The 25,148-nt window shown below is 33.0% G+C and overlaps 1 protein-coding gene across 1 annotated transcript; it reads left to right on the forward strand.

Moving 5' to 3' along the window:
• Nucleotides 1-765: 765 nt before the first annotated feature.
• Nucleotides 766-24,310, forward strand: LOC149476405 (uncharacterized). Its single transcript, XM_089712102.1, has 19 exons — nt 766-970; nt 1,823-1,968; nt 3,372-3,482; nt 3,775-3,897; nt 4,406-4,629; nt 5,570-5,690; nt 6,539-6,827; nt 7,821-8,067; nt 9,282-9,428; nt 10,090-10,168; nt 10,461-10,503; nt 11,379-12,245; nt 14,991-17,257; nt 17,794-17,827; nt 18,481-18,548; nt 19,431-19,502; nt 20,314-21,118; nt 21,458-21,882; nt 22,475-24,310. The coding sequence occupies exons 2-19, from the start codon at nt 1,855-1,857 to the stop codon at nt 23,954-23,956; spliced, it is 7,518 nt and encodes a 2,505-aa protein (XP_089568228.1). The 5' UTR covers nt 766-970; nt 1,823-1,854; the 3' UTR covers nt 23,957-24,310.
• The last annotated feature ends 838 nt before the right edge of the window (nt 24,311-25,148 follow it).

Consider the following 25,148-nt stretch of genomic DNA (forward strand, 5'->3'; position numbering starts at 1 on the left):
TTGTTGAAAAATGATGAAAGTATTAGGAAAAGAACTTATTTAACATGATTGCTTAGTAAAATGATGATAAATTTGACGATTTTTTGCCATTAAAATGATTCTAAACAGGTAAATGCATGAGTATTGAGGAATATTGTAAATAACGTAAATATACACTTGCCTGTGAAATTATAGGCCAGAATTTGGTGTCCAAAAACTTCTGCAATTTTTCACAATGCAATACATTATTAATATTCGGAAAATATTTATTAAATACGCAACAATATTAACTTAAATATTCGAAGCGACGCAATTTTTTTGACACTTATGCCATATTGTCAAAGTGAGAGTTGCTACAATTTTATTATGGTAACTACCCATAATCAGGGAGTATCGCTTTTTAATAATTGGTTCAGATACTTATTTTATTTAGCATAAAATATAATAATTGTCTCATCCAACAATGCTTCTGAATGACGTTGTTGGCAATTTATCAACAAACTCATGTACAAAAACTAACCTTTTGCACAGAATATTACAGCATACATAGTAGCCTTGGGAAAACTTCGTATTAACAGTGGCAATACCAAGTTAGGTGTGAAAGTGATAGAACACAACAATTTTCTTGTTACACGTCAAATGTTCATACCGAAATCTCCAGTGTTTAAGATATAAGCTTCTTGGTTATTATCGTCTTTTGCGTTTCAACGACAACAGTTTTGAAGGCCAATATTACTTGCTCTGTGTTGAAGGCTTGCCGTTTGAAGCATGACAGAATACGTCAAAGGTGCGTCAAAACTCAAAGAATTGGGACGTTTCCGAATATTCAGAATTGCAGCTGTTTTGTCGATATTCCTAAATAATAAATAATGTTTTCATGTGTCGATTGTGTGTGTTTTGTATTGAAATAAGTGAAGTGAACATATATATTCAAGATGCTTTCTTAGGAATAGACTAAGTTCGAGCTATAACAATAGGTGACAGAATAAAGGTAATTTTGCCCTTTTTTCACTCAAGTCTATTAAATATTAATAGTTTTTTTCATTAGCAATTAAACAATTAAATGTTTAATTCAATAAAGATTATTCTTCATTCACATGTTACGAAAAGATGTTAATAAATGTGTATGCAGTTGCCACCCTGACGATTCTGTTTGACAACTAAATAACACTTTGTTTGCGCAATAATGATGATCATGATCATTATTTTACTATATTAACAAAGATAGAATAAGAGATAGAAAAGATAGAAGATAACAGGTACAACAAACACCAAAAAAAGTGCACATAATATGCACATATTTGTTACTACTCTGAGAAACTACTGGTCCGATTAGAAATATTATTTGGTGTTAGATAGCCAATTTATCGAGGAAGGCTATAGGCTATATATCATCATGCTAAGGCCAACAGGAGCATAGCTAGTAGATTTATAATTAAGCTATTACATAGCTTCTATCGCGGGCCTTGAGCGCGGGGATCGAATCCAGAAATTCCGTAACGAAAAAACCTCACGCTCCCCACTCCGACGGGCACGGAGGTGTGGCTTGAAGGCATAGCATGCAATAGCTTTACCGTGGCAGTCCCCGAGTGACACACATCTTTTATGTATTTTGTTGTTCTTTTTGTTCTTGTTATTTATTATTAAAGGTGTACTGTAAAACGTGCAACATAAATACAATTGTAACTGTGTAAAACATATGTATGGTTTTTAAATAAATATATTTTTCATTTTTCATTTTAATTTTTACTAACATACTTTAAAATACATTCAATACAAAGCCTATCAAAATATTATTTTCACAAAAAAAAGATGATTAAATATACATTTATTTGCTCCACAGATAACAGACAGATATTAAAACAGATCACCAAAATGTGGAACAAAAAAACCTGGACGTTTAAGCATCTCACCGAATTTAGTAAACACTTTTTGAGCCACAGTGGACTATATACACATAATTGGTTTTATGATTACAAAACAAATTTAGTAAGTATATTTTTCCTAATAATATGTTTATCCTACTAAGGGCCGATTTTTCAATGCTTGGATAAAACTTATCCGTCCAAAAAAGTATTATACGATAATATTAAAATGTCACGTAAACTGTCAAATACGGGCAATTAGAATACGTTTTTAAAATGGTAGTTTTATACATTATTCAACGAATAAGTTTTATCCAAGCATTGAAAAATCGGCCCTAATAATAAATATTATTAATAATTTTTTATCCTATTATTCTCCTATCATGGTTTTTGTAGTAAAACTCCTCAGAAATGGCCTCCGACCGAATCTCATGAAATTTTCTTTTCAATAGACATCTATATTTTACACCCCTAAGTGATAAGACAGGTAAAACAATGTATGCTGGATCAGTAAATAAATATATAATTTGGAAAATCCAAAAGTGCACGCCTCATAATTTTTTTTTAATAAATATTTATTAATTATTATTTTTGTTTATTTAATAACAATTAAACCACATCGAATCAGACCCTGAAAAATGAAAGGGTTCTATTCCTGAGCATACTCAAGCGTAAGAGAAAAAAAAAGACTCGATTAGTAAAGTATTTCGGTCGCTATCGTGTTAACAAGAAAAAGGATCCGCACATACAGACACACGGACGTCCAAGACAGAACTTTTTTAAACTGTTTTTTAACTAGTTTAAATAACAAAAATGACATCAAAAATATCATGAACGTTAAAAATAGTGTTTTTTCTTAATATGTGTGTGTATGTATTATCTTACAAGTGCAATGTATGATACATAAAGACATTTTAAGTTTGAAAAATCAGATGTTTTGCGCGAAGTGACAGTAGTACCCACCTCAACGCTTCGCTTATGAGGCGTGCAATAAATGATCCTGTCACAAGATCACATAATGTTTATATATTCACATTAATTAATGCGATATACCACTAACTTGTTTAATTAAAGACTCCAAAGAAGGTTTTAAAACTATTTGATATTCATTAAATATTGTCATGTGACTACAAATTATACTTTTACTTGTTTTTACAGTAATTTTAGAGCCGGTTGGTAGTGACCCTGTCTTCCAAGCCAGTAGTTTTGGGTTTGATTCCCACCCAGGGCATTTGTGTGAACATATATGTTTGCTCTGTGTCTAAGTGCTAATTATCTATATAAGTGTTTATTTAAAATTATATATAGTTATGTATGTTTATCAGCCATCTGGTTTCCATAACACAAGCGAAAGCTTTATTATGGGATCAGATCGTGCCATGTGTGAAAATTGTCCTGAAATATTTATTTATTTTAAATACTGTCATAAATATTACAATATGAACTGTGTATTAAATTAATAATATTCTTTGAATATTTCTCATTTGAAATAAAGCTGTGTTGATAATATTTTTTTTAATTTGACAGTCAAAACGTAACTTTGGTTTGTTAAAACTGGCGACATCTTTAAACAAACCCAGGAGTATATATGTTATGTTGTCTATAGTTAAGAAATACCTGGCACATATGATTGAAGTGGTGAGTTTTTTTATTTATACTTACTTATATCATAAAGCTGAAGAGTTTGTTTGTTTGAATGCGCTAATCTCAGGAACTACTGGTCCGATTTGAAAAATTCTTTCGGTGTTAGATAGCCTAGATAGATTTATCGGGGAAGGCTATGGGCTATATATCATCACGCTAAGACCAACACTGTGGAGCACTATGGGTGTGCCACAGGGCACAGCTAGTGTATAATACTCGCGTAAAATTAAACACTAGGAAATAATTGTTTATACATATTAAAATGTTCATCTAACACAATTTTCAGACACATATGTGCATAATTCGTAGTCAAGGTAATGAGGCGCAGTTAAAAGTGTTGCTCGATGAATTACCGCAGCCAATGTACGCCGTGATTGATAAGCTGGCACTGGTCCATATTGTGGATGCAGTAAGTTGATGTTATAATTGTAATAAATAACATTTTACTCTTATTGTAAATGCTTAAAAATGTTATAAATAATATTAAAGATATCTTATCTATCTATCTTATTCAATTACATATTATAAATGGGAATGGTTGTGACTTTGTGAGTATGTTTGTTAGTCTTCCACGTAAAAGTTTGTGAGTGTGGATGTATGTAATACTCTCTCAATAACAGCTGATTATTGTTTCGATTAGCACATAGACAAATTTTTATCCGCATACTGTGTGATTGAAGCCACGGGCTTAACATTCTACTTATCCTACTAATGTTATTAATCATCAAAATTAAAAAACATCATTAAAATTTTAGTGAAATGAAAAAAAAAAATCATGTTTCTGCAAAATATCACAATAGGATTCCATAAAATCTCACAAGGTTCCTTAAAATCTCTCAATAAAGCACAAAATTTCACGAAGTGTCATATTATTTGTTTATTCAAATCTATCAAATCATCATATATATCAAATCCAGATGGAGAGCACGAAGCTCGGCTTTTTACCCACCTACGGTTCAACTACCGTCACGAAAATAGTCAACGACATAGTTAAACTCGCTCGCACGAACATAGCCGCCACAGCTAAGGGAATGTCGCGGGGGGAGGGGGGCAAGATGGCGAACTATGTGCTCAGCCCGATGGCGGTAAAAGAGGCGGCTGATGAGATGCATGTGTCGATACAAGCGGTTTTTAGGGTGTGGTGAGTTGTATTATCTTCATATTTTTGAAGTGAAAACTTCTTTAGCGGCGTTGAGCACTTTTTCTGTAATGGGTATAAAATCTTAAACTCGCGTCAGGACACGTGACCTGATCGAAAAAGCGTAAGACGGATACCATTCCAAAATATCAAACATGCTCAACGTTAATAATCAAGTTTTCACTTCTGCCGGCACTCCCGGAGTGCAACCCGTCTTTTTTTTTATTTATATCGTGTTTATTGTTTGTTTAAAAAGTTTTAAATTTTAAGTGCGGCGCCGAGCACACGTTCTCTTTTTTAGAAGAGTGAAATTTCTCTGAAGTGAAAATTCTCTCTTCTCCTGTTCTCAGAAGTGAAAATTCTTTGGCACGATTCAAAGATATCAAAATCGTCGCGTTACTCCGTGACGTGACGGTATTGCCATGATTTTTCTCTAAAGAAGTTTCACTTCGAAAAGCTGTTATAAATAACGGTGAAGATGTATAACGGTTAGATAAATAACGGTTAAAATTTAAATTAAAATTTGTTATTATTATTTAATGATAATTATAACGCTTAAAAAATGATTTAAAAAAAACTTGGTCATATACCCGTCATAGTCCAAGTTGTTTTTAAATTCGACTTATTTCTTTCGTAATTCAATTCGTATTTAGTTTTATGTTCGCTTTAATTTTGACTTGGCTATCTAGAATTAACTTTCCCATCAAAAATTTTAACGTGATAACGTTTTTAAAATCGTTTTAGTCGGGTGACATGTTCAGAAACTTGTGTCACACCAAAACCTCACGAGCGCGATCGCAGGTATAACGAGAGAGAGACGGACCGATCTCCCGTCTCATCTCGAGCGCTGCCACCAATAAGACGTTATCACGTAAACATCTCGACCGTAAATCTACTTTACAAACAACCATTTTTTACTAGAATTTTGACGTTTGACTTTCAGGAAAGCGGCATACTTGCGCACAGTAAACCGTCTCCAGGACGGTGAGCCATTACTCTTACCTGAGTGGCAAGTGGCCGATGTTGCTATACTGTACGACCCGTCGATATGTGTTGTTGCGAAGGTGAGTCTTGTTGACTCTTCTTATCTCTTCTTGACTCTTCCATTCTCTTTTTTGACGTGACAACGTCTTATAATTCGATAGAGCCGGTTGCACGCACGAAAAAACATGACTCATGCGGCGTTACCTCGCTCTGAGGCGTTCCATGTAAGGCTTGAAGTGCAAGCGAGAGCGCGGAACGAGCGACAAAGAAGCACAATCGGACGTTGTCACGTTCAACTATCGTCAGTAAACCGACTTTACAGACAACCAATTTTTTTAGGTATAAGCACTTTCATATAGCTGTACTGTACGACCTACGTAAATTATGTGGTGCAGATAAGTCTTATTGACTCTTGTGTCTTTTTTTCTAATTTTTAAATGTAGTTTCTGTTGCCTTCGTTATTTTTTAAGGGAGACAATTGTTTAATCAGAAACAAATACACTTAGGAGTTAGGGTGGTTACGTTTGTATAGAATCACACCAAAACAGCACCACGTAAAATAATATTACATTTTAATTTATACGTAATAGTTTGTTCTGTATTTTCATGTGACTTCCAAATATAATTATTTTAATCACTACATAGTATAAAACAAAGTCGCTTTCTCTGTCCCTATGTATTTTTAAATCTTTAAAACTACGCAACGGATTTTGATGCGGTTTTTTTTAATACATAGAGTGATTCAGGAGGAAGGTTTTAGTACATAATTTATTAGGTTTTAGACAAAGCGGGCGAAGCCGCGGGCGGTAAGCTAGTTGTATGTATAAAATTAAAGGTACTATCTGTTTAATTATTGCCCTTTAACGTATGTAAGTACCTATATTCGCAACTAAACGTGTTTAATTTTTGTTTTTTAAATTCCCCACAGAGTAACCGTATGACCTGTAAAATGGAAGACATGATGAAACTATTACACTTACTGCAAAAGGCAATAGCCAAGATACCACGACCCGCTGGCACAGTTGACGTAATTTTTGCTATCCCGGATCCCGTAGGATCCGAAGACGTTTTGGCTTCAAGAACTATAGCAACAGGAACTTTAGGATCCGAGTCTTTAGCAACAGGAACTTTAGGATCCGAGTCTTTAGCAACAGGAACTTTGAATACTGGAGCATTGGCTACAGGAGCAACAGGAAGTCTAGGAACCGAATATTTAGGTACAAGGTTTATTTATTTATTTATGAATTTGTAACAAAGGATACAGATATTATATATATTATTAATTATATGTGGTCTCCTCTGCCAATATTCATAATAATTTAAGCAGTTCAAACGCCGCCATTTTGCGCGCGCTTTTCGTGTTGTCACATGACACGTCCAGTGGGTGTTTACCTTAGTGTTTACTGTGGACTTTTCAGTTACTTCCTAATATTTACATTTTTAATAATTTTAAAACCATGGAAGAAGTCAAAAAATTATTTATTTTTTTCACAAAAACTAGTAAAACAGTATGAGTTTCGACGCTGATGAATACAATGTCGTGTCAGATGACGTCACATTTCGTTCGACCAATGGTGGCGCGTCTTGGAAGTTTGAATTTCGCTCCCTTATTTTGCACTTTTTGAATATTAATCCTTATTAATCCTTTTCATTATAATATTACGATAATAAGTATTCGAGAAAAAAATATTTTAGTCCATTTCAAATTTTATGCATATTCCCTATTAGTGCAGTAATACATTTTGGTTGCTGCTTTGCTGACGGGAAGTCTGTTTTGCCACTATCGCTATTTTTTATTTTCTTTGTATTAGATTATTACAGCATTACATTAAAATTACATATAATATGTCAATTTGCTAAATATAAATAATATAATAATTTCGACTGACCAATTGACTGGTTGGTAGTGGCCCTGCCTTCCAAGCCAGAGGTCGTGGGTTCGATTCCCACCCGGGGCAAATATTTGTGTGATGAACATAGATGTTTGCACTGTGTCTGGGTGTTAATTATCTATATAAGTATTTATTTAAATTTATACTTGTATGTTTATCAGCCATCTGGTTTCCATTACATAAGCGAAAGCTTTGTATGGGATCAGATCGTGCCGTGTGTGAAAATTGTCCTGAAATATTTATTTATTTAATTAATTTGAAAAACATATTATTGTATTTATTATTTTTTACAATCTCAGTACTTATTATTTTCTACAGAATCTTCGGATACCAGAATTTTGCCTACAGGATCCTTACCTACTGACCCTCTAGGATCCGAAAGTTTTATGTCAAAAGAAAATATAGAGGGTACTGCAACCGTTGACACTAATACAAATACCAAAGATCCTTTTGAAGGTACTGGGCAAAAGGTTGCCGGGTCCGAGGGGAATACTACGGGATCCCATTTGTATAAAGAGTGGCTGGCTCGTGTGTGGACGGCTGTACATTTTGCGTATTGTTCGAGGTAAGTTTTATATACCTATTGTTATTTATTTTATCGTTTTTATCGTGTTTTCTGTGTTTAATAATGTGTTTTTTATTGCACGCCTCATAAGCGAAGCGTTGAGGTGGGTACTACTGTCACTTCGCGCAAAACATCTGATTTTTCAAACTTAAAATGTCTTTATGTATCATACATTGCACTTGTAAGATAATACATACACACACATATTAAGAAAAAACACTATTTTTAACGTTCATGATATTTTTGATGTCATTTTTGTTATTTAAACTAGTTAAAAAACAGTTTAAAAAAGTTATGTCTTGGACGTCCGTGTGTCTGTATGTGCGGATCCTTTTTCTTGTTAACACGATAGCGACCGAAATACTTTACTAATCGAGTCTTTTTTTTTCTCTTACGCTTGAGTATGCTCAGGAATAGAACCCTTTCATTTTTCAGGGTCTGATTCGATGTGGTTTAATTGTTATTAAATAAACAAAAATAATAATTAATAAATATTTATTAAAAAAAAATTATGAGGCGTGCACTTTTGGATTTTCCAAATTATTTTTCTATTTAGGGCTGATTTTTCAATCCTTGGTTAAAATTTATTCATCGAATAACGTATTATACTACCATTTCAAAAATGTATTCTAATTGTTCGTATTTGACAGTTTACAGGTGACACTTAAAATGTTCGTGTAAGAGCGTATACGCACTATGCGGGTAGCCGCATTGCGGGTAGCCGTCCGGCTGACCGCAAGCACAATTATGTACGTAATATTCATTTCTATGCGCACTGTGCGGTCTGCGGTAGCCGCATCGCAGTGCGCATAGAAATGAATATTACGTACATAATTGTGCTTGCGGTCAGCCGGACGGCTACCCGCAATGCGGCTACCCGCATAGTGCGTATACGCTCTAATACTTTATTGGACGGATAAATTTTAACCAAGGATTGAAAAATCGGCCCTTAGAAATGTTATAATTGAATGCCTGCGGCTTCGCCCGCGTTTTCAAAGAAAAACCCGCATAGTTCCCGTTCCCGTGGGATTTCCGGGATAAAACCTATCCTATGTTGCTCAGTGAAGATGCGGCTTTCTAATGGTGAAAGAATTTTTTAAATCGGTCCAGTAGTTTATGAACCTATTCATTACAATCAAACAAACAAATAAACAAAGTTTTCCTCTTTATAATATTAGTGTAGATAATTTGGATGTTTTTATTGACATTTCCAGCGGCGACCTAGTATCACTCCCGCTACTCCAACGCCGCTGGCACGAAGCCCGAACGCTCGCGCGCATTTCGCTCACGACACCGAGCAATCTAAACTCGCTCAACTCGCTCAGCTCGCTCAGCCGGTTCGTTCAACTCGTCGCTCAGATGTAAGTGCTTATATATTATGTATTATTGAAGTGAAAACTTCTTTAGCGGCGTTGAGCACTTTTTCTGTAATGGGTATAAAATCTTAAACTCGTGTGAGGACACGTGACCTGATCGAAAAAGCGTAAGACGGATACCATTCCAAAATATCAAACATGCTCAACGTTAATAATCAAGTTTTCACTTCTGCCGGCACTCCCGGAGTGCAACCCGGCTTTTTTTATGTATATATACATATATATACACATCAACAAAGTCTAGGGATATTTGGTATTGCATCAAATATCTCAAAATCTATGGAGAATTTTGTAATATTGTAAATGGAATAATTATAGCTCATTTTAAGGCCTTTAATAAAAAATAAAAACATTTCATGATTTTTTTTTAATTTTCTTTAATATTGTTAATTTTTCTTACCAACGTGGGAACTTGTATTATAAGGAACTTCATTTCTTGTCAGAAAACTGTACATTTTGACTAAAATTTGCCATATTTTTTCCCTTAAATTTAATTATAATTTAATCAGTGTTGACAGCATTTAGCCATTTACATTATTTTGCCGACAATCTCGGTAATTTTTACTTAAAATTGAATACGAATGTCTTGCGGAAGGTCCTGTGTTCTTTGGGAGTGTTGAATGTATTTATTTGTGTTTATTAACAGGTTTCCGAACGCAGTGTTAACGAAAAGTCCCGACTGGCTCGAGCTAGTTCAACAGGATCTTGTTATACTCACGCCTTTGGTAAGTGTTTTTTACAAAACTATAATTTACAAACAAATATTCTTCTACACTATCTATGTATATCTATACTAATATTATAAAGAGGAAAGATTTGTATGTATGTATGGTTTTCACGCATAAACTACTGAACCGATTACAATGAAATTTAGCACACATATAGAGGGTAACTTGGATTAACATATAGGATAGGTTTTATATATACATACATAATACATACATAATTACAAATCTTTCCTCTTTATAATATAGATAGCGTATTTTTTAAACTGTATTTTTGTCTCTTTTTTTTCAGAGTTCTCCAGACTTAGGTCTTCTTGAAGATCTCGAAAATTGTCGTAAGTAGCTTGAATTTAATTTTTATAAGTTTATTTTATTTTTGTTAACTGTTAAAAGTGAAATACTAATATATTAAAGAAAAAGTGAAGTCCCATGTCCCCTAGTGGGGTAAGGGGCAGATGTATTATACATCTGTTTCACTGATCGATTTTCTTTTAGGGACAAGTAGGTGATCAGCCTTCTGTGTCCTGCCAGACCGAGACATTTTTTTTCTTCGTCTCCACCGGGAATCGAACCCAGGACCTCTCGGTATTACGCTCACGTGTCAACCACTGTACCAAGGAGGCGGTCAATAATAATGAGATGAAATACATTTAACAAATATATTAAAGAGGAGAGATTATATTATTATTTGTCAAAGATAGAAATAAACTCAGCTTAATTTATTATTATTATATTTCATCAGTAGAAAATTTCATGTCTCTTGTATGATAAAATCATAAAATTATATTTTTAAACCGTTTCTTATACTATTAAATATGTTAATAGTTACATATAGACTACAGGCCCATGTACCATACACAATCAAATGACCTTTACCCCGGCAATTGTCGGAAAATAAAAATAAATTCCGACTTTGTGGACCACCATTTTGATACGGTATCTGTGGCATACTATTTCAATACTGCTTTTAATCCATTATTCCGCAACGCCGTACAAAAATCATAGAGACAAGGAGAAAAAATCTCTACCTGTACTTTCGAATTCTCATCTGCACTCAGTTGGACAGCTTACAAGTGACGGCATAGTGCTGAACTTTATTATTGTATGCTCTTATATCGTTCTAGATAGGTCACCTAGTGGTTCAAATGACCCGTAACTTTTTCAACATGGGCCTGTAGTCTAATATAAAAATCTATTTTATTTCCCCTAGATGACATAGTCCCCGTGGAAGAAATTTTTAATACTTTAGCAATTAATGATGATTCCATGCAACATATTCAAACCGAAGATGATTCCTTATTAGAAAATGAAAATGAACCGGAAACATTAGAAAAATTCCAATCTATAGATCCGAGTAACGCTAAAGTTAGTATTATATTCGAAAGCGATTCCGATGAAGATAAACATGATTCGAAACCCCTAGAAACAGTATTAAGTGAAAATGATAATACAAATGAATATCAGCCCGTGGCCAAAAAGCCAAGAATCGACTTCGAAAAAGACTCCCGAATAGATTTAAAGATTTTAGACGAAAGAGAAATTGTTAAAAGTAATGTTGTTATTGATAATATTATTTCGGAACACAGTTCAGTATTAAAAAAAGCTCCCGTAAAAGGTATTTTAGGTAAAACTAATTTAAATGATTCAGATTCGGATGATAATCTCATGATTGACGAAACTATTAATACTGATTCTTCACAAAGCGAGGAAAAGAAAGATAAACTATACGTTGTACCCTTGGACAGTATTCTAAAAAACGTGTGTTCTAAGAAAAATTACGATAAATCGCACAGATTTAAAATTAAGGAAGAGCCGAGTGACGCTAAGCTTAAAGTTGTTAAGGATTTCTTAAAAATAATAGATAGTAAAGGTAAAGGCGGTACTGATGTATTACTGGACAATTTAAATAAAATGTTGAATATGAAATATAAGAATTTACTAGGAGAGACGAGTAAAGACGATAGTGGCAATAATATTGAAGAAAATATATGTCAAGATGATGGTAATTCTAATTCAAGTATGGAAGTTGATGGAAGTAATTGTTGTGATGATGAAAGTGATGCTGCTGGTAAATTAGGTAAGTGTTATTGTAGTATTTAGTTTATGATAATTTCATGTATTACATTAAGTTTTCTTAATACATAATTCTAATTAATCTAAGTATTTAGATTAAAATATAGCAATTAGTTAAAATAACATTTTTTCATTTAGAAAAGAAAAAAGCGCTTCTAAAAATTCATTAAAGATTTTAAATGTTATTTATTCATTATATCATTAGTCATCCCGTGAAGAAGCTCGCTGCAAAGTGTGCGAAACGTCGGTTAATAATACAACGAATAAATCGCGTTTAAAATCCGTTAGTTAAATTCTTTAATTTCAGAATGTACAGGGTGTCCAGTGGCAGATTTCAATGTTTGAGGGCTTGTAAAAAAAGAAGTATTATTTCTAAACAAAATATTTTTATTAAAGTCAAAAGAAGACGAGTGCGGATTTTATCTCCTGAAAATTACATTTTCCAAATGCCGCCCTTCTACTCTCACACACTCCTCAATCTATTCCGCATGTTGAGAAAAACTTGTTTGCAAAGGGAACTGGAAATTCTGTTTATTTCAGCCCGGATATTTTCCTTCAGTTGTCTTATGGTTGTTGGATTTGATTGGTAAACCACAGTTTTTAGATAGCCCTACAAGAAAAAGTCACATGGACTTAGGTCTGGTGACCTGGGTGGCCACGGGATGGTGCCGTTTCGGGATATGTGCTTTTCAGGAAATAACTGCCGCACTGAATTCATTGACACATTAGCAGTATGAGCCGTAGCAAATCTTGAATAATCTGAATTTAGTTATAGATGGAGCTTAACCTTTTTTCACATAATGACCTGAAAAACGATTTAGGAATTCCCAATATCGACGAATGTGTGCGAAGTGATAAACGAGGATTTTCAATTACAGAATTCATAACAAGTTTAATGTTTTCTATCGTGGATACTGATGGTGCTGGTCCCGGCCTAGGGTTATTAATGACTGAACCTGTAGCCCTAAACCTTGCTAGCCACGACTGTATCAAATTTATCGAAGGTCCATCTCTTAAACGATGAATTTGATAATGGTTATTAAACCGACGGCGTGTTTTTACCAGCGAAATCACCCGAAAAGTATGCCTCAATAGCATAAGCGCGATGCTCTCCGCTCCACTGCTCCATGGCGACTAAAAAATCCGCAGAACTCACGCGCTGAATGACACCCCCCGCGTCCCCCTCGCACGTCGCGTTTTATTTATTTATTTATTTATTTATTTATTTATTTAAAAAAGGCTTACCAACTAGATACATAATTTTTTGTTCAAACAATTCAATATTAACTTAAAATAAACATTAGTATTTACGTATCTAAATTACAGGTAGGCACCGCTTTAACAATTTTTCATAACAATTAAATTATATCTAAATTGAAACCAAAAAGTAAAAACTTAAATTACAATTTGTTTAATGTTTTAACAATATGCTTTTTGAACGAGCTTAGTTTTGAAAAATAAATATCTGTGTTATGATCAACTGCAAATATTCTATTATATAATATAATTTTAAAATAAGTTGTAACGGGGAGTTCGAACCATATTTATTTTTTGAAAATTTTGTGTACATAGGGCAAAAAGTACTTAGCCGACAATTATAGATAGGCACCGAGAGACCAATTTGCGACAACAGTGATGGACAGTCTATCTCATTGTTTAATAATTTATGTAGGCATATTAGCTGTGACGCGCTTCTGCGCGCTTCCAAAGACTCCATTTTAAAAAAGTTTAGCTTTTCGCTATAATTTGTAAGAATATTGTTTTTGGTGATATAACTTAATCTATTAATAAATTTTTTCTGTACTGATTCAATACGAGTAATATATTAAAAGTAATATATAGTTAGGACACCAGACAACTGAATTGTATTCAAGGTTGGACCTTACGAGAGAATTATAAAGTATTTTCATAGCGAGAGTAGATTTAAAATCCTGTGTATTACGAAAAATAAAACCTAGCATTTTAAAACTTTTGCGAACCACCAGATCTATATGTGTATCAAATCTGCATTCCTCATCCAATGTAATACCTAAGTCTTTAAGATTGTACTTTTGCTTAATAGCAATATCATCAATTTTATAAGTTGTTTTGAATCTAACATGTTTTCTGGAAAGTTTTATAAAATTACATTTACTTCCATTCAGTTGCATTAGGTTATTCTTACACCAGAGAGATACTCTATTTATATCATCCTGCAGTTTTTGTTGGTCTTGAGAGCAATTTACCGATCTGAAAAGTTTCAAGTCGTCCGCATAAACCTCATATTCAGATTCCAAGATAACATTTGTAATGTCGTTAATAAATAATGTAAACAATAATGGGCCTAGATGGGAGCCTTGGGGAACTCCAGATAACTGATAGTATTCTTTAGACTGATATCCGCTAAGCCTAATTGTTTGTGGTCTAAGGTATAAGTAAGACTGCAACCAGAGTAAAACCTGTTCTGAAAGACAAAAAGTGTCCCTAAGTTTTTTTATTAGCAGATGGTGATTCACTGTATCAAAGGCCTTACTGAAATCAGTGTAGATTGCGTCGACCTCATTACCGTTACTTATTTTTGTTATTACTGAGTTAGTGAAACTTAGCAAGTTGGTAAGTGTCGAACGTTTTTTTGTGAAACCATGCTGGTTCACAGAAATAAGACTCTTGGACTCTTGGTTTTAAAACTAGAAGCGTTCAAACATTGAAATCTGCTGCTGGACACCCTTACTCGCGTGAAAACAAACACAAGAATATATATTTATTTCAGATCCCGCATTGACTATGGACACGAAAGTTTTATTGTGTCGTTGTGATGAAATACCGACCTGGCAGAGACATTCGAAAAACGGATCGATCAAACTCAACCAATATACCGTTAGTAATCTTATGAAATACAACAAGCCTGTAAGAAAAAATAAACCGAACAGAATAAATAATGATCGTGATATTTCAGCAAGGAAAGACAATAAAATGGCAGCCATAGTGAAAAATTTGGAGAAAGAACAAAATATATTTCTGGACATGTTCACAAGGCCGTTGAATGATTCAGAAAGTAAAGAAAGACAAAAGATAATACAGTTGAAACTATCGCAAACGAATCCAAGCCCAGACGCAACCAAGTCGAATAGAATGCTATCAGAATTGTTGAGCAAACCGCTATTCTTACCCAAACCTAGGAATTTATCCAAACACCGTGCAAGGAATATGCCACTAGATGGTCAGATTATAGAAATTGAAGATGACGATAGTACTATAGACCTCACACGAAATATAAATGAAGATACAGTGCCAGTAATGTCAAGTATTGACAAACAGACGATGGAACTTGCACAAATCTGTGATCTAAGTAGATTTACTGAATTATCAAACGCACACACGATAGTGAAAGAAATTCAAAATGAATTGTATTTACTCTCAAACATATCGAATAAATTGTCACAGATTACAAACACAGAACAAAACACGTCTAATTCAACAATCGATATCACAAACATTAAATCTAAAATTACTACATTGTCAGCAATGTCCAGAAAACTAAAAGTGACGCAAAAAAATATATCGAAAATTAAAGAGGAGATTAATATATTTACACAATTGTCAAATACAGTTGATGATGATGAAAATTCAAGTAAAGAACAAGATACAGAAATAACTGAAAATATGGATGTGGTAGAAACAACATCACAAAACGACCAGACAAATATAACAGATACATTCGAAGATAATGTAGATTCTATAAATGCACAAAATAGTCCAGAAAATTATATTGCACTTCCAAATACTTTAGAAGTTAAAAAAGAACCTGATTTCATAGATACAGCATCAACTTCAAAAGATATACCAAATGAATCAAGCTCTGTACAAGAAAAACCGAATGCTCCCAAATCACAAAGCTCGGTTCAAGAAAAACCGAATGCTCTCAAAGAAAACGAAGCAAATGACAAAGCAGCTGTTATTTCAAACATACTTAAAGAAATATTACAGACAGTTGATGAACAATGCAAGAAATCAGATAAAGTATTATCTGCCAAACTTGTTACTGCGACACAAAATTTACTCGCAAAATCTTCAAAAACGACATCTACAATAAAAAATATTGACAAAGAAAGTACACCAAAGATATATGAACCATCAAAAGGGGAATCATTGCGAAATTTATTACTAAAACCGTCGAAAATACCGAAAAGTAAAGAGGGTAATAAATCGACTGCAATTGCAAATGTACTTAAAGAAATTTCCGATACAGTAGATAAACAGTCTCCAAATAAAAATGAACCGCCAATATCAACCTTTTATTTAATACCAAGAGATACGAGTAATAAAAACGAAAAAGCCGATTCACAAAGTAATGTAGTTACAGTACATCACTTACCTTTTGAATTAAAAGACAAGGAACAAACAGAATATAACAAAGATATGGATAAAAGTAAATTTAATAAATCGGATGCAATTTCAAATATACTCAAAGAAATATCAGATACAATTGAAAAACAGAGTAAACCAAAAGATGCGAGTGAAAGTTCAATGCAAGAGTGTCTTCTAACGAAAATATTTAATAAATCGACAGACGATTTACTCGAAAACGTATATAAACATGGTGTAACGAAAAAACTAAATATTAAAAAAGAGCCTAATGTTAAAATTGAACCAAATGAACCAAATGAACTAGAAACAAAAATTAAAACAGAAGATAATTTGTATGAAACTACGAATATATTTGACTCGGCTTTTGAAGTTACCGACGAGTTTTCTGATACCAAAGATCTTCAAATAGACGAAGATATGAATGAAAATGAAGATTTACCGCTAAATATTATAAAAATGCTGAAAAAACATGGCCTCAATGAAATGCCCATAAATTTTTGGAAGAATGAAAATAATATTTATTTGGCTAAATGTTGTAAGCCGTTTAGTGTAAAAGTGCGAAAAATGGCTCGAAGGCAAGTGAAGAAAGTGGAATTGCCAAATATAGAAGAAGTAAGGAAGATAAATAAGACTATGTTGATAGCCCAGGTTGCACCCACTGTGACACATGTGAGTATATATTTTTATTAATTTAACTTTAGAAAACAAATAATATGATATTTTTATATACAAGAGATAAAAAAACCTTACATCAGCAGTTTCCACAAAAAATTTAAGTTCTTTAAATAAAAAAAAGCGTGTGTGCCGGGCACACGTGTCAGAAGTGAAACTTCTTTGGCATGATTCAAAGATATCAAAATCGTCGCCTTACTCTATGACGTGACGGCATTGCCATGACGCGACCTTGAAATTTTACTCTCAACGCGTCTTAAGAAGTTTCACTTCCATAAATCGGAAAATAACATGTTATAATTTTTTTAACTTGTCTCTTATGAGCGGTCCGCCCCGGCTTCGCCCGTGGTACCTACATGTTTAAACTATCTTATCTCTCAAGTTGGATCGAACTGCACATGGTGTGTGAATTTTATTATAATCGGTTAAGTGGTTTAGGAGTCATTGAGGACAAACATTGTGACACGAGATTTATATATATAGTCTTATTATATTTGAAAGTATTATTTATTGCCAATTTTCATTATTTTCAGACATCGATCAAACCTCAGCCCACCTCTTTAGCGGGTAAGTTATAACTTTAAATATATTCTTTTAAAAGTTTTATAAGAAAATTAGCTTTCCGCCCGCGGCTTCGCCCGCTTTGTCTAAAACATAATAAATTATAAACTTAAACCTTCCTCTTGAATCACTCTATCTATTAAAAAAAACCGCATCAAAATCCGTTGCGTAGTTTTAAAGATTTAAGCATACAAAGGGACATAGGGACAGAGAAAGCGACTTTGTTTTATTACTATGTAGTGATTATTATTATATGTATAATTCAGTATACGATAAGCTGAATTTTCGTTTATATCTTTATTAACCCTCTTTTAAATTGTTCTAGTTCTCATAAAGATAATTTTGAGATATTTTGTGGGTGTTTTACCTCAGAACTTGTGACGAGGTGAACCGATTTTGATGATATCTTATTAATTTAAAAGTAATGCCTTCCGGTTGGTCTCAATAAAATTTTTATTCATTTCTATATACCTAGACTAGCTGTGCCCGGTGGTTTTACCCGAATTGCTCGGCTCCTATTGGTCTTAGCGTGATGTGCCTTTTCAAATCGGACCAGTAGTTTCTGAGATTAGCGCGTTCAAACAAACAAACTCTTCATCTTTATAATATTAGTATAGATATGATCTGAGTAGGTAATTCTTCATGTTTTTTTGTTGCAGATAATAATTTTGACGAAAGAAATACAGTGCCTATCGGTCAACCAATTATAAAGTCAAAACAAACTGATGTAAGTATTTATGAAAATTCATCAAAAACGATATAGCCATTCTTGAGTAATTAAGTATAATGTATTGTCAATAAAACTAAATTAGTACCTACGTTTTATTGACGATTCAAAAGTGCTTTTAGGAGAAGTCAAATTGAATTCTTTTGATTTGATTTAAATTGAATAAATAAATGTTTAATTAGTTCTACCTGTAACTGTAGTAAAAAGTGACATTTTATGGCTATTATTTAAAAATGGCTATTTTATACTTAAAAAAGAGCATGTGTCAAGCACACGTGTCAGAAGTGAAACTTCCTTGGCAAGATTCAAAGATATAAGAACCGTCGCGTTACTCCATAACGTGACGGTATTGCCATGACGCGACCTTGAAATTTTACTCAACGCGCCTCAAAAAGTTTCACTTTAAAATTATTTTACAATTAAAATGCTACATTGATACTAAACAATAGACTATTTATTGAAGTGAAACTTCTTTATCGGGGCTGGAAAAAATTTAATGTAACATTTTTCGTTACGCGCCATCTTTTTCTTATCCCTACCACGCGTGATTCGACGTATTTCTGTAAAGTTGCATATAGTAAATTATTTTATGAAAAATAAGGTCATAAAGAAGTTTCACTTCTTACCTGTGTACACTAGTACACGCACACATTTTTTTTGGGTAAAGCCGGGAAAAGCGGCTTGTATAATAATATATTTGTTTTTTGATGTGAAACATCTATAGGCTCACTTGTAAACCGAATTGTTGACGTGGCGACGCTTGCCATGGCGACGGGTCGCCACGCTATACACATCTATAGGCTCACTTGTAAACCGAACGATGTTTCACATCTGCCAGGCGTCCCATGACGGCTCACATTTTTGTGTATATTTTTGTTACAGTTAATGTTGTATAAGAATTACTTTAAAGACCTATACAGCGACGTGCTACCATTATTAGCGTTTTCTGCCAAGGTTTGTATTAAATTTATTTTTAAATATTTCATACTAGCTGTGCCCCGCGGTTTTACCCGCAGTGTTCCGCTCGTGTAGGTCTTAGCGTGATAATATATAGCCTATATCCCTTCCTCGATAAATGGGCTATCTAACACGGAAATAATGTTTCAAATCGGATCAGTACTTCCCGAGATTAGCGCGTTCAAACAAACAAAAAAGTTTCCCGTTCCTGTGGGATTTCCTCGATAAAAAGTAGCCTATGTCTTATTCTGGTATTACAATTTCATTGTAATCGATTCAGTAATATTTGCGTGAAATAGTAACAAACATACATCCATCTAACTTCATAAACTTTGTTTTTCTGATAAGAACCTATATAATTATAATAACTATGTGTAAAGACTACATATTATGTATTTCGATTTCGATTCCCACCCGGGGCAAATATTTGTGTGATGACCATCGATGCTTGCTCTGTGCCTGGGTGTTAATTATCTATATAAGTATTTAATATTATGTATATGTATGTATGTATCAGCCATCTGGTTTCCATAACACAAGCGAAAGCTAAGTATGGGAACAGATCGTGCAGTGTGTGAAAAATGTCCTGAAATATTTATTGAAATGAAACTTCTTTAGGCCCGTTGAGAGTAGAGAAAATTTCAAAATTTCATGGCAATACCGTCACGTCATTTAGTAAGGCGATGATTTTAGTATATTTCAATCTTGCCAAAGAAGTTTCACTTCTGACACGTTAGCACACGACACACGCTTTTTTTATTTATTTATTGTTTATAATACTACACATTGTGCCATTAATTGTTCACAGAAAATATTAAGAAATCAAAAAGAGGCAAATCGACGGTATCAGGATATGAAAAAGCAGGGACAAACAGATAAAACGGATACACCAATAGCCGACGATTTACTAGAGAGCTCGCAGACGTCTTTAAATAACCAAGAAATAATAAGACGACGACGGCGTAAGAAAAAGAACCAAACAGATATATATGATAAAGTAGATACTCCAATGGTGGACGATTTACAAGAATGGGAACGACAGAAGAACAAAGTTCGTCAGTATTTCGAGCTACCCAATTTTAAGAAAAATATAGAAGTAATTAATGTTGAAAAAGATGAAAAAACAAATGAATCAGAACAACCAGTTATTGTATTAGATTCGGATGATGAAATACCTAGTACAAGTGTAGAACCAAATACAAGTGTAGTACCTAGTACAAGTGTAGTGCCTAGTACAAGTGTAGTACCTAGTACAAGTGTAGTACCAAATACAAGTGTAGTACCAAATACAAGTGTAGTACCAAATACAAGTGTAGTACCAAGTACAAGTGTAGTACCAAATACAAGTGTAGTACCTAGTACAAGTGTAGAACCAAGAACGTTTGATGATAGACAAAAAGACGCACGTGTTAAAGTAAATGTAAAATACAAAGATAAAGATGATGATAGTAGATATATTACTAAAAATAAAAGGAAAAAGATTGCACATGAAACTAAAATACTCGATATAGATGCGGTGAATAAAGAAATTCAAAGTGAAATAGAGAATGCACTTACAGTGAAAAGAAACAAGGAACAGACAGATCCGATGCTTGCAATGGATGTCACCAGTAGTAAGTATTTAGATATGGTATATTAAAAAAAATGTTTTTGAAGTAATTGATAGGCTATTTATAGTAAATTTTTTGGTATATTAATGCAATATTTGTATAAGTTTCAATGATCAGGTTTTCTCATTACTAGTTAAAAAATATCGTACGTTTGAATATAACAGTTTTTGGCACATATAACTTCGACGATATAAGTAGTGATTCGTCGAATTGCTTTCTATCAATTGCAAAAGTGATGTTAAAACATCGAAAAATAATGTTATCTCTAGAGATGACATATGTTTGTTTCCTTACGTATCCTTATTAATATTGTGATTCTTTATACTAATCTTTCTTTTTTAGAATCGTCTAGATACATTTCAACACCGCGAGCATTCATACCGGTTCGCATGTACCTATCCAGTACGCCCCACAAAATGGCGCCTTTATTTAAAGTTGACGCTTCTAAACAATTATGGATTTTAGACGCACAATATTTAATTTTAACTAACAAAGAATTACCATGTAAATCGCCCAGTTACTGGACGAGCGTAAGCGGTCCTAATTTCAAAAGATTCACGCAACTTTTATTTGAGGATATCGATGAAAAGATAGATAATGAAAAGATAGATAAAAATTGTGATGTTGGAAAAGATGCAGTAGTAGATCTAACAAGTGATGGTGAAGAAATGGACGCAATAAGCGGTAATATTAAATGGGGAAAAATGAAAACTAGAATGATATATTATAATCGAATGTTGAGTAATTACGGGCTGAACGGTGTTGTGGTAAGTGCAAAAAATAAGATAAAAAAAATACGTGTGGCACTCGAGGACTGCCGCGGTAAAGCTATTGCATAGCATCGCATCGCTGTGCCGGTTGGAGTGGGGGGTGTTAGGTTTTTTCGTTACGGAATTTTTACATTCGGTCGCCGCGCTCAAGGCCCGCGATAGAAGCTATGCAATAGCTTAAAAACTGAAGCATGTGTTAGTAAGACAATTTTGTGAAATTTTGACTTGTTTTTGACCCACAATAACGGACAGATTTAAGTCAAACTTTGTTATCAAGGGTCGGTGATAATAAATACAATAATTTCATGAATTTCATTTCGTTTAACCGTGTTTTTAATATTTTTTATTTAAGTCAGATATTTTGTAAAAAAATCAGGATATGGTCGTCTTTACCTTAATACTCACAATAATTTAATTTCACTTAATATTATATTTTATTCTTACTTATTATTGATAATTATTCTTACTTTCAATGTATTGACGTAATTAAAAAAAAATTATATACTATATTAATGCATTTCTGTCCCACAAGCGTCAAAAAATATTGATACAAATATAAGTATGAAAAATATAATTTTTTGTTTCACAGGTATACAGCGCGATCCAAGAAATGAGCGTATACGAGAAGATAGCTCTCACGAGAAATCGCATCATAATTTACTCGCTTAAGACAGGCGCGTTTGCGCAACTAAGACAACTCGTCGATAAAAAATATATCTCCCAAAAAACACCGGAATCTAGTTCTAAAGATCCCGTTGAATATGTGGATATAACAGATTCTTCAGAGCCTCAAATATCTGAAATTAATCCAACACCTAGTCAATCAAAAAATATTTATATATCAGTACCAAGTGTTGTACCGTTCCACGAACTTCCTGAATCACAAAATAGCATGAGACCATTTAATTCTACACCTACTAATCCAATATTCAACCAGCCTATATTACCAAGCGATAATACATCTAAAAAACTTACTGTTTCAGTATCAAACGCTTCTTCATCTGATACTAGTTATACATTATGCGAATCTGATATACCTTTATCACAAGATGACACTACATCTGATTTTCCTTCGTTCACATCCTCTATTACACCATTCAATATTTCATCTGACGTTACACTATCAAAAAATATACCTACACCTAACACTGTATCTAATAATACTCCTTCTGTAATTGTATCACCATCATCATCAATAAATCATAATAATCCGGCTTCTATACACAAAACTAATAATTCTGTAATTGTAAAACTATCAACTTCAAACAATGTTTCATCTAACATTACACCTGAAAATATACCTATTTCTGCACCTAACGTTACACCTGAAAATATACCTATTTCTGCACCTAACGTTACACCTGAAAATATACCTATTTCTGCACCTAACGTTACACCTGAAAATATACCTATTTCTACACCTAACACAGTACCTAATAATACAACTTCGGTTATAGTAAAAGCATCAACATCACATGTACCTATTCCAATACCAACCAAAGTAGAAAATCCAGAAAATCAAACAATTCCAACATCCGATACAAATGTACGACCAAATTTACCAACATGGATGATACAATCTCAAGCTACGGGAAAAGCTCTTAGCTTGCTATTAACACCTATAATAGTTTCTAATAAAGATAAAATTCAAAATACACAAATTGAGGAAATAGACTCAGATGAAACAGATTCTATAGAAAATCAATTACAAATCAAAGTTGAACCAGAAATAATAGGTTCAAATGAATCGGCAAGTAATGAAACTTTGTATATACCGCCTTTATTAATAGGACCAAAAATAATGGATAATAAATCTAATAAAAATAGTGTTTCTGATAATACCAATATAAAGGCAGAAACTGAAAATGATCAAAATGAGCCACCAGAAGAAAATTTGGAACATAAATTTCATGAATTCGAAATAAATAATGACAATTCAGTTGAAAATGAAAATTCACTCGAAAATATATCAGAGTCTGACCCTCTGGATATATCAGCGTCTGATTGTAAAGAAATTAAAAGTGAAGAGAATACGCAAACTTCTGAAGAATTAAATAAAAAGTTGATTTAAAAAATAAAACTTAAAAAACTTAACCAATCTAACTGATAGTTATAGACGCAAAAGAAAATGAATGTAAATTATATGAACGTAGTGTTAATTTTTGTAAATAATTATTTTTTATTTATATAAATACAATTTGAGAATAATAATTAGGTTAGAATTTAATAGAAGTAAGCCAATTAATTATGATAAGTGCACGACTGTAATGTAGGTATGTATTAATAATATCACTCTTCAATAGTATTGTTGTAAAATGTTGTAACATGATAAATTACAATAATTTTGTAAATCATGGAATCTTATTAAAAATTATGTTAATAATTAATATTGAATGTGGTGTGTAATAAATTTTTATGAATTTAAGCGAAATTGTTTTATTTACCCCCAAATACATATATCAATACTTTTTTACCAAAATTTCATAGACAATCATTGTATTAAAACGTAAAATTTACATGTTTTTTTACATCAAATATTACAGTATAGCAAGCAATTAACACTGTAGTTCAATGCATTTTATTCAATCCAGAAATAATATTTCAAAGTAATATTTACGTAGTTAAGATACCATAACAATCAATATCAAAATAAAAATAAAGTATTCAAAATAAAAATAAAGTAAGTAAATAAAGGACTTATTCAAAAAAAACCGGGTTCGAATCCCAAACTGAAAACCAGTTTCAGATGAATGCAATTTTTCTTGTAACTAAAATCAATGACATGGTTCCTAAGTAAAAGAACTAAGAACGTCTTATAAGTTCAGACCATGTTCAGACTTTTCCATACTGACCGATTAATGTTACATCAATTATCTATGACGAATAAAATTAAGTGACATATTTACCAAAAAACCGGGTTCGATTCCCAAACTGAAAACCAGTTTCTTACATGAACTGTTTTTGTCACTAAAATCAACGACATGGTTCCTAAGAAAACAACTACTTAAACTTTTTCTAAACTAACCGATAATAGACTGGAGTAGATAATTTTTGAAACAAAAAAAAATCGCAGTCGGATGAAACCCATTAGAAAAGGAAGGGAATATGATAAAAATGTAAGGAAAAATAAATTACGGTCAATCCGAGTTTGGGAAGCGGGAGGGGAGAGCTTTTAAGAGAAAAAAATGGTTTCTCTCGATTTCCGACAAAACTACAAGTCCTATAGAAAAAGGTTTAATGGCAAAGTTGTAGGTAATTAAAAG

The sequence above is a fragment of the Colias philodice genome, chromosome 28 (genome assembly GCF_061535455.1).
Source record: "Colias philodice isolate Cphi_HAF_F1 chromosome 28, ilColPhil1 Martin Lab GWU primary, whole genome shotgun sequence".
NCBI lineage: Eukaryota > Metazoa > Arthropoda > Insecta > Lepidoptera > Pieridae > Colias > Colias philodice.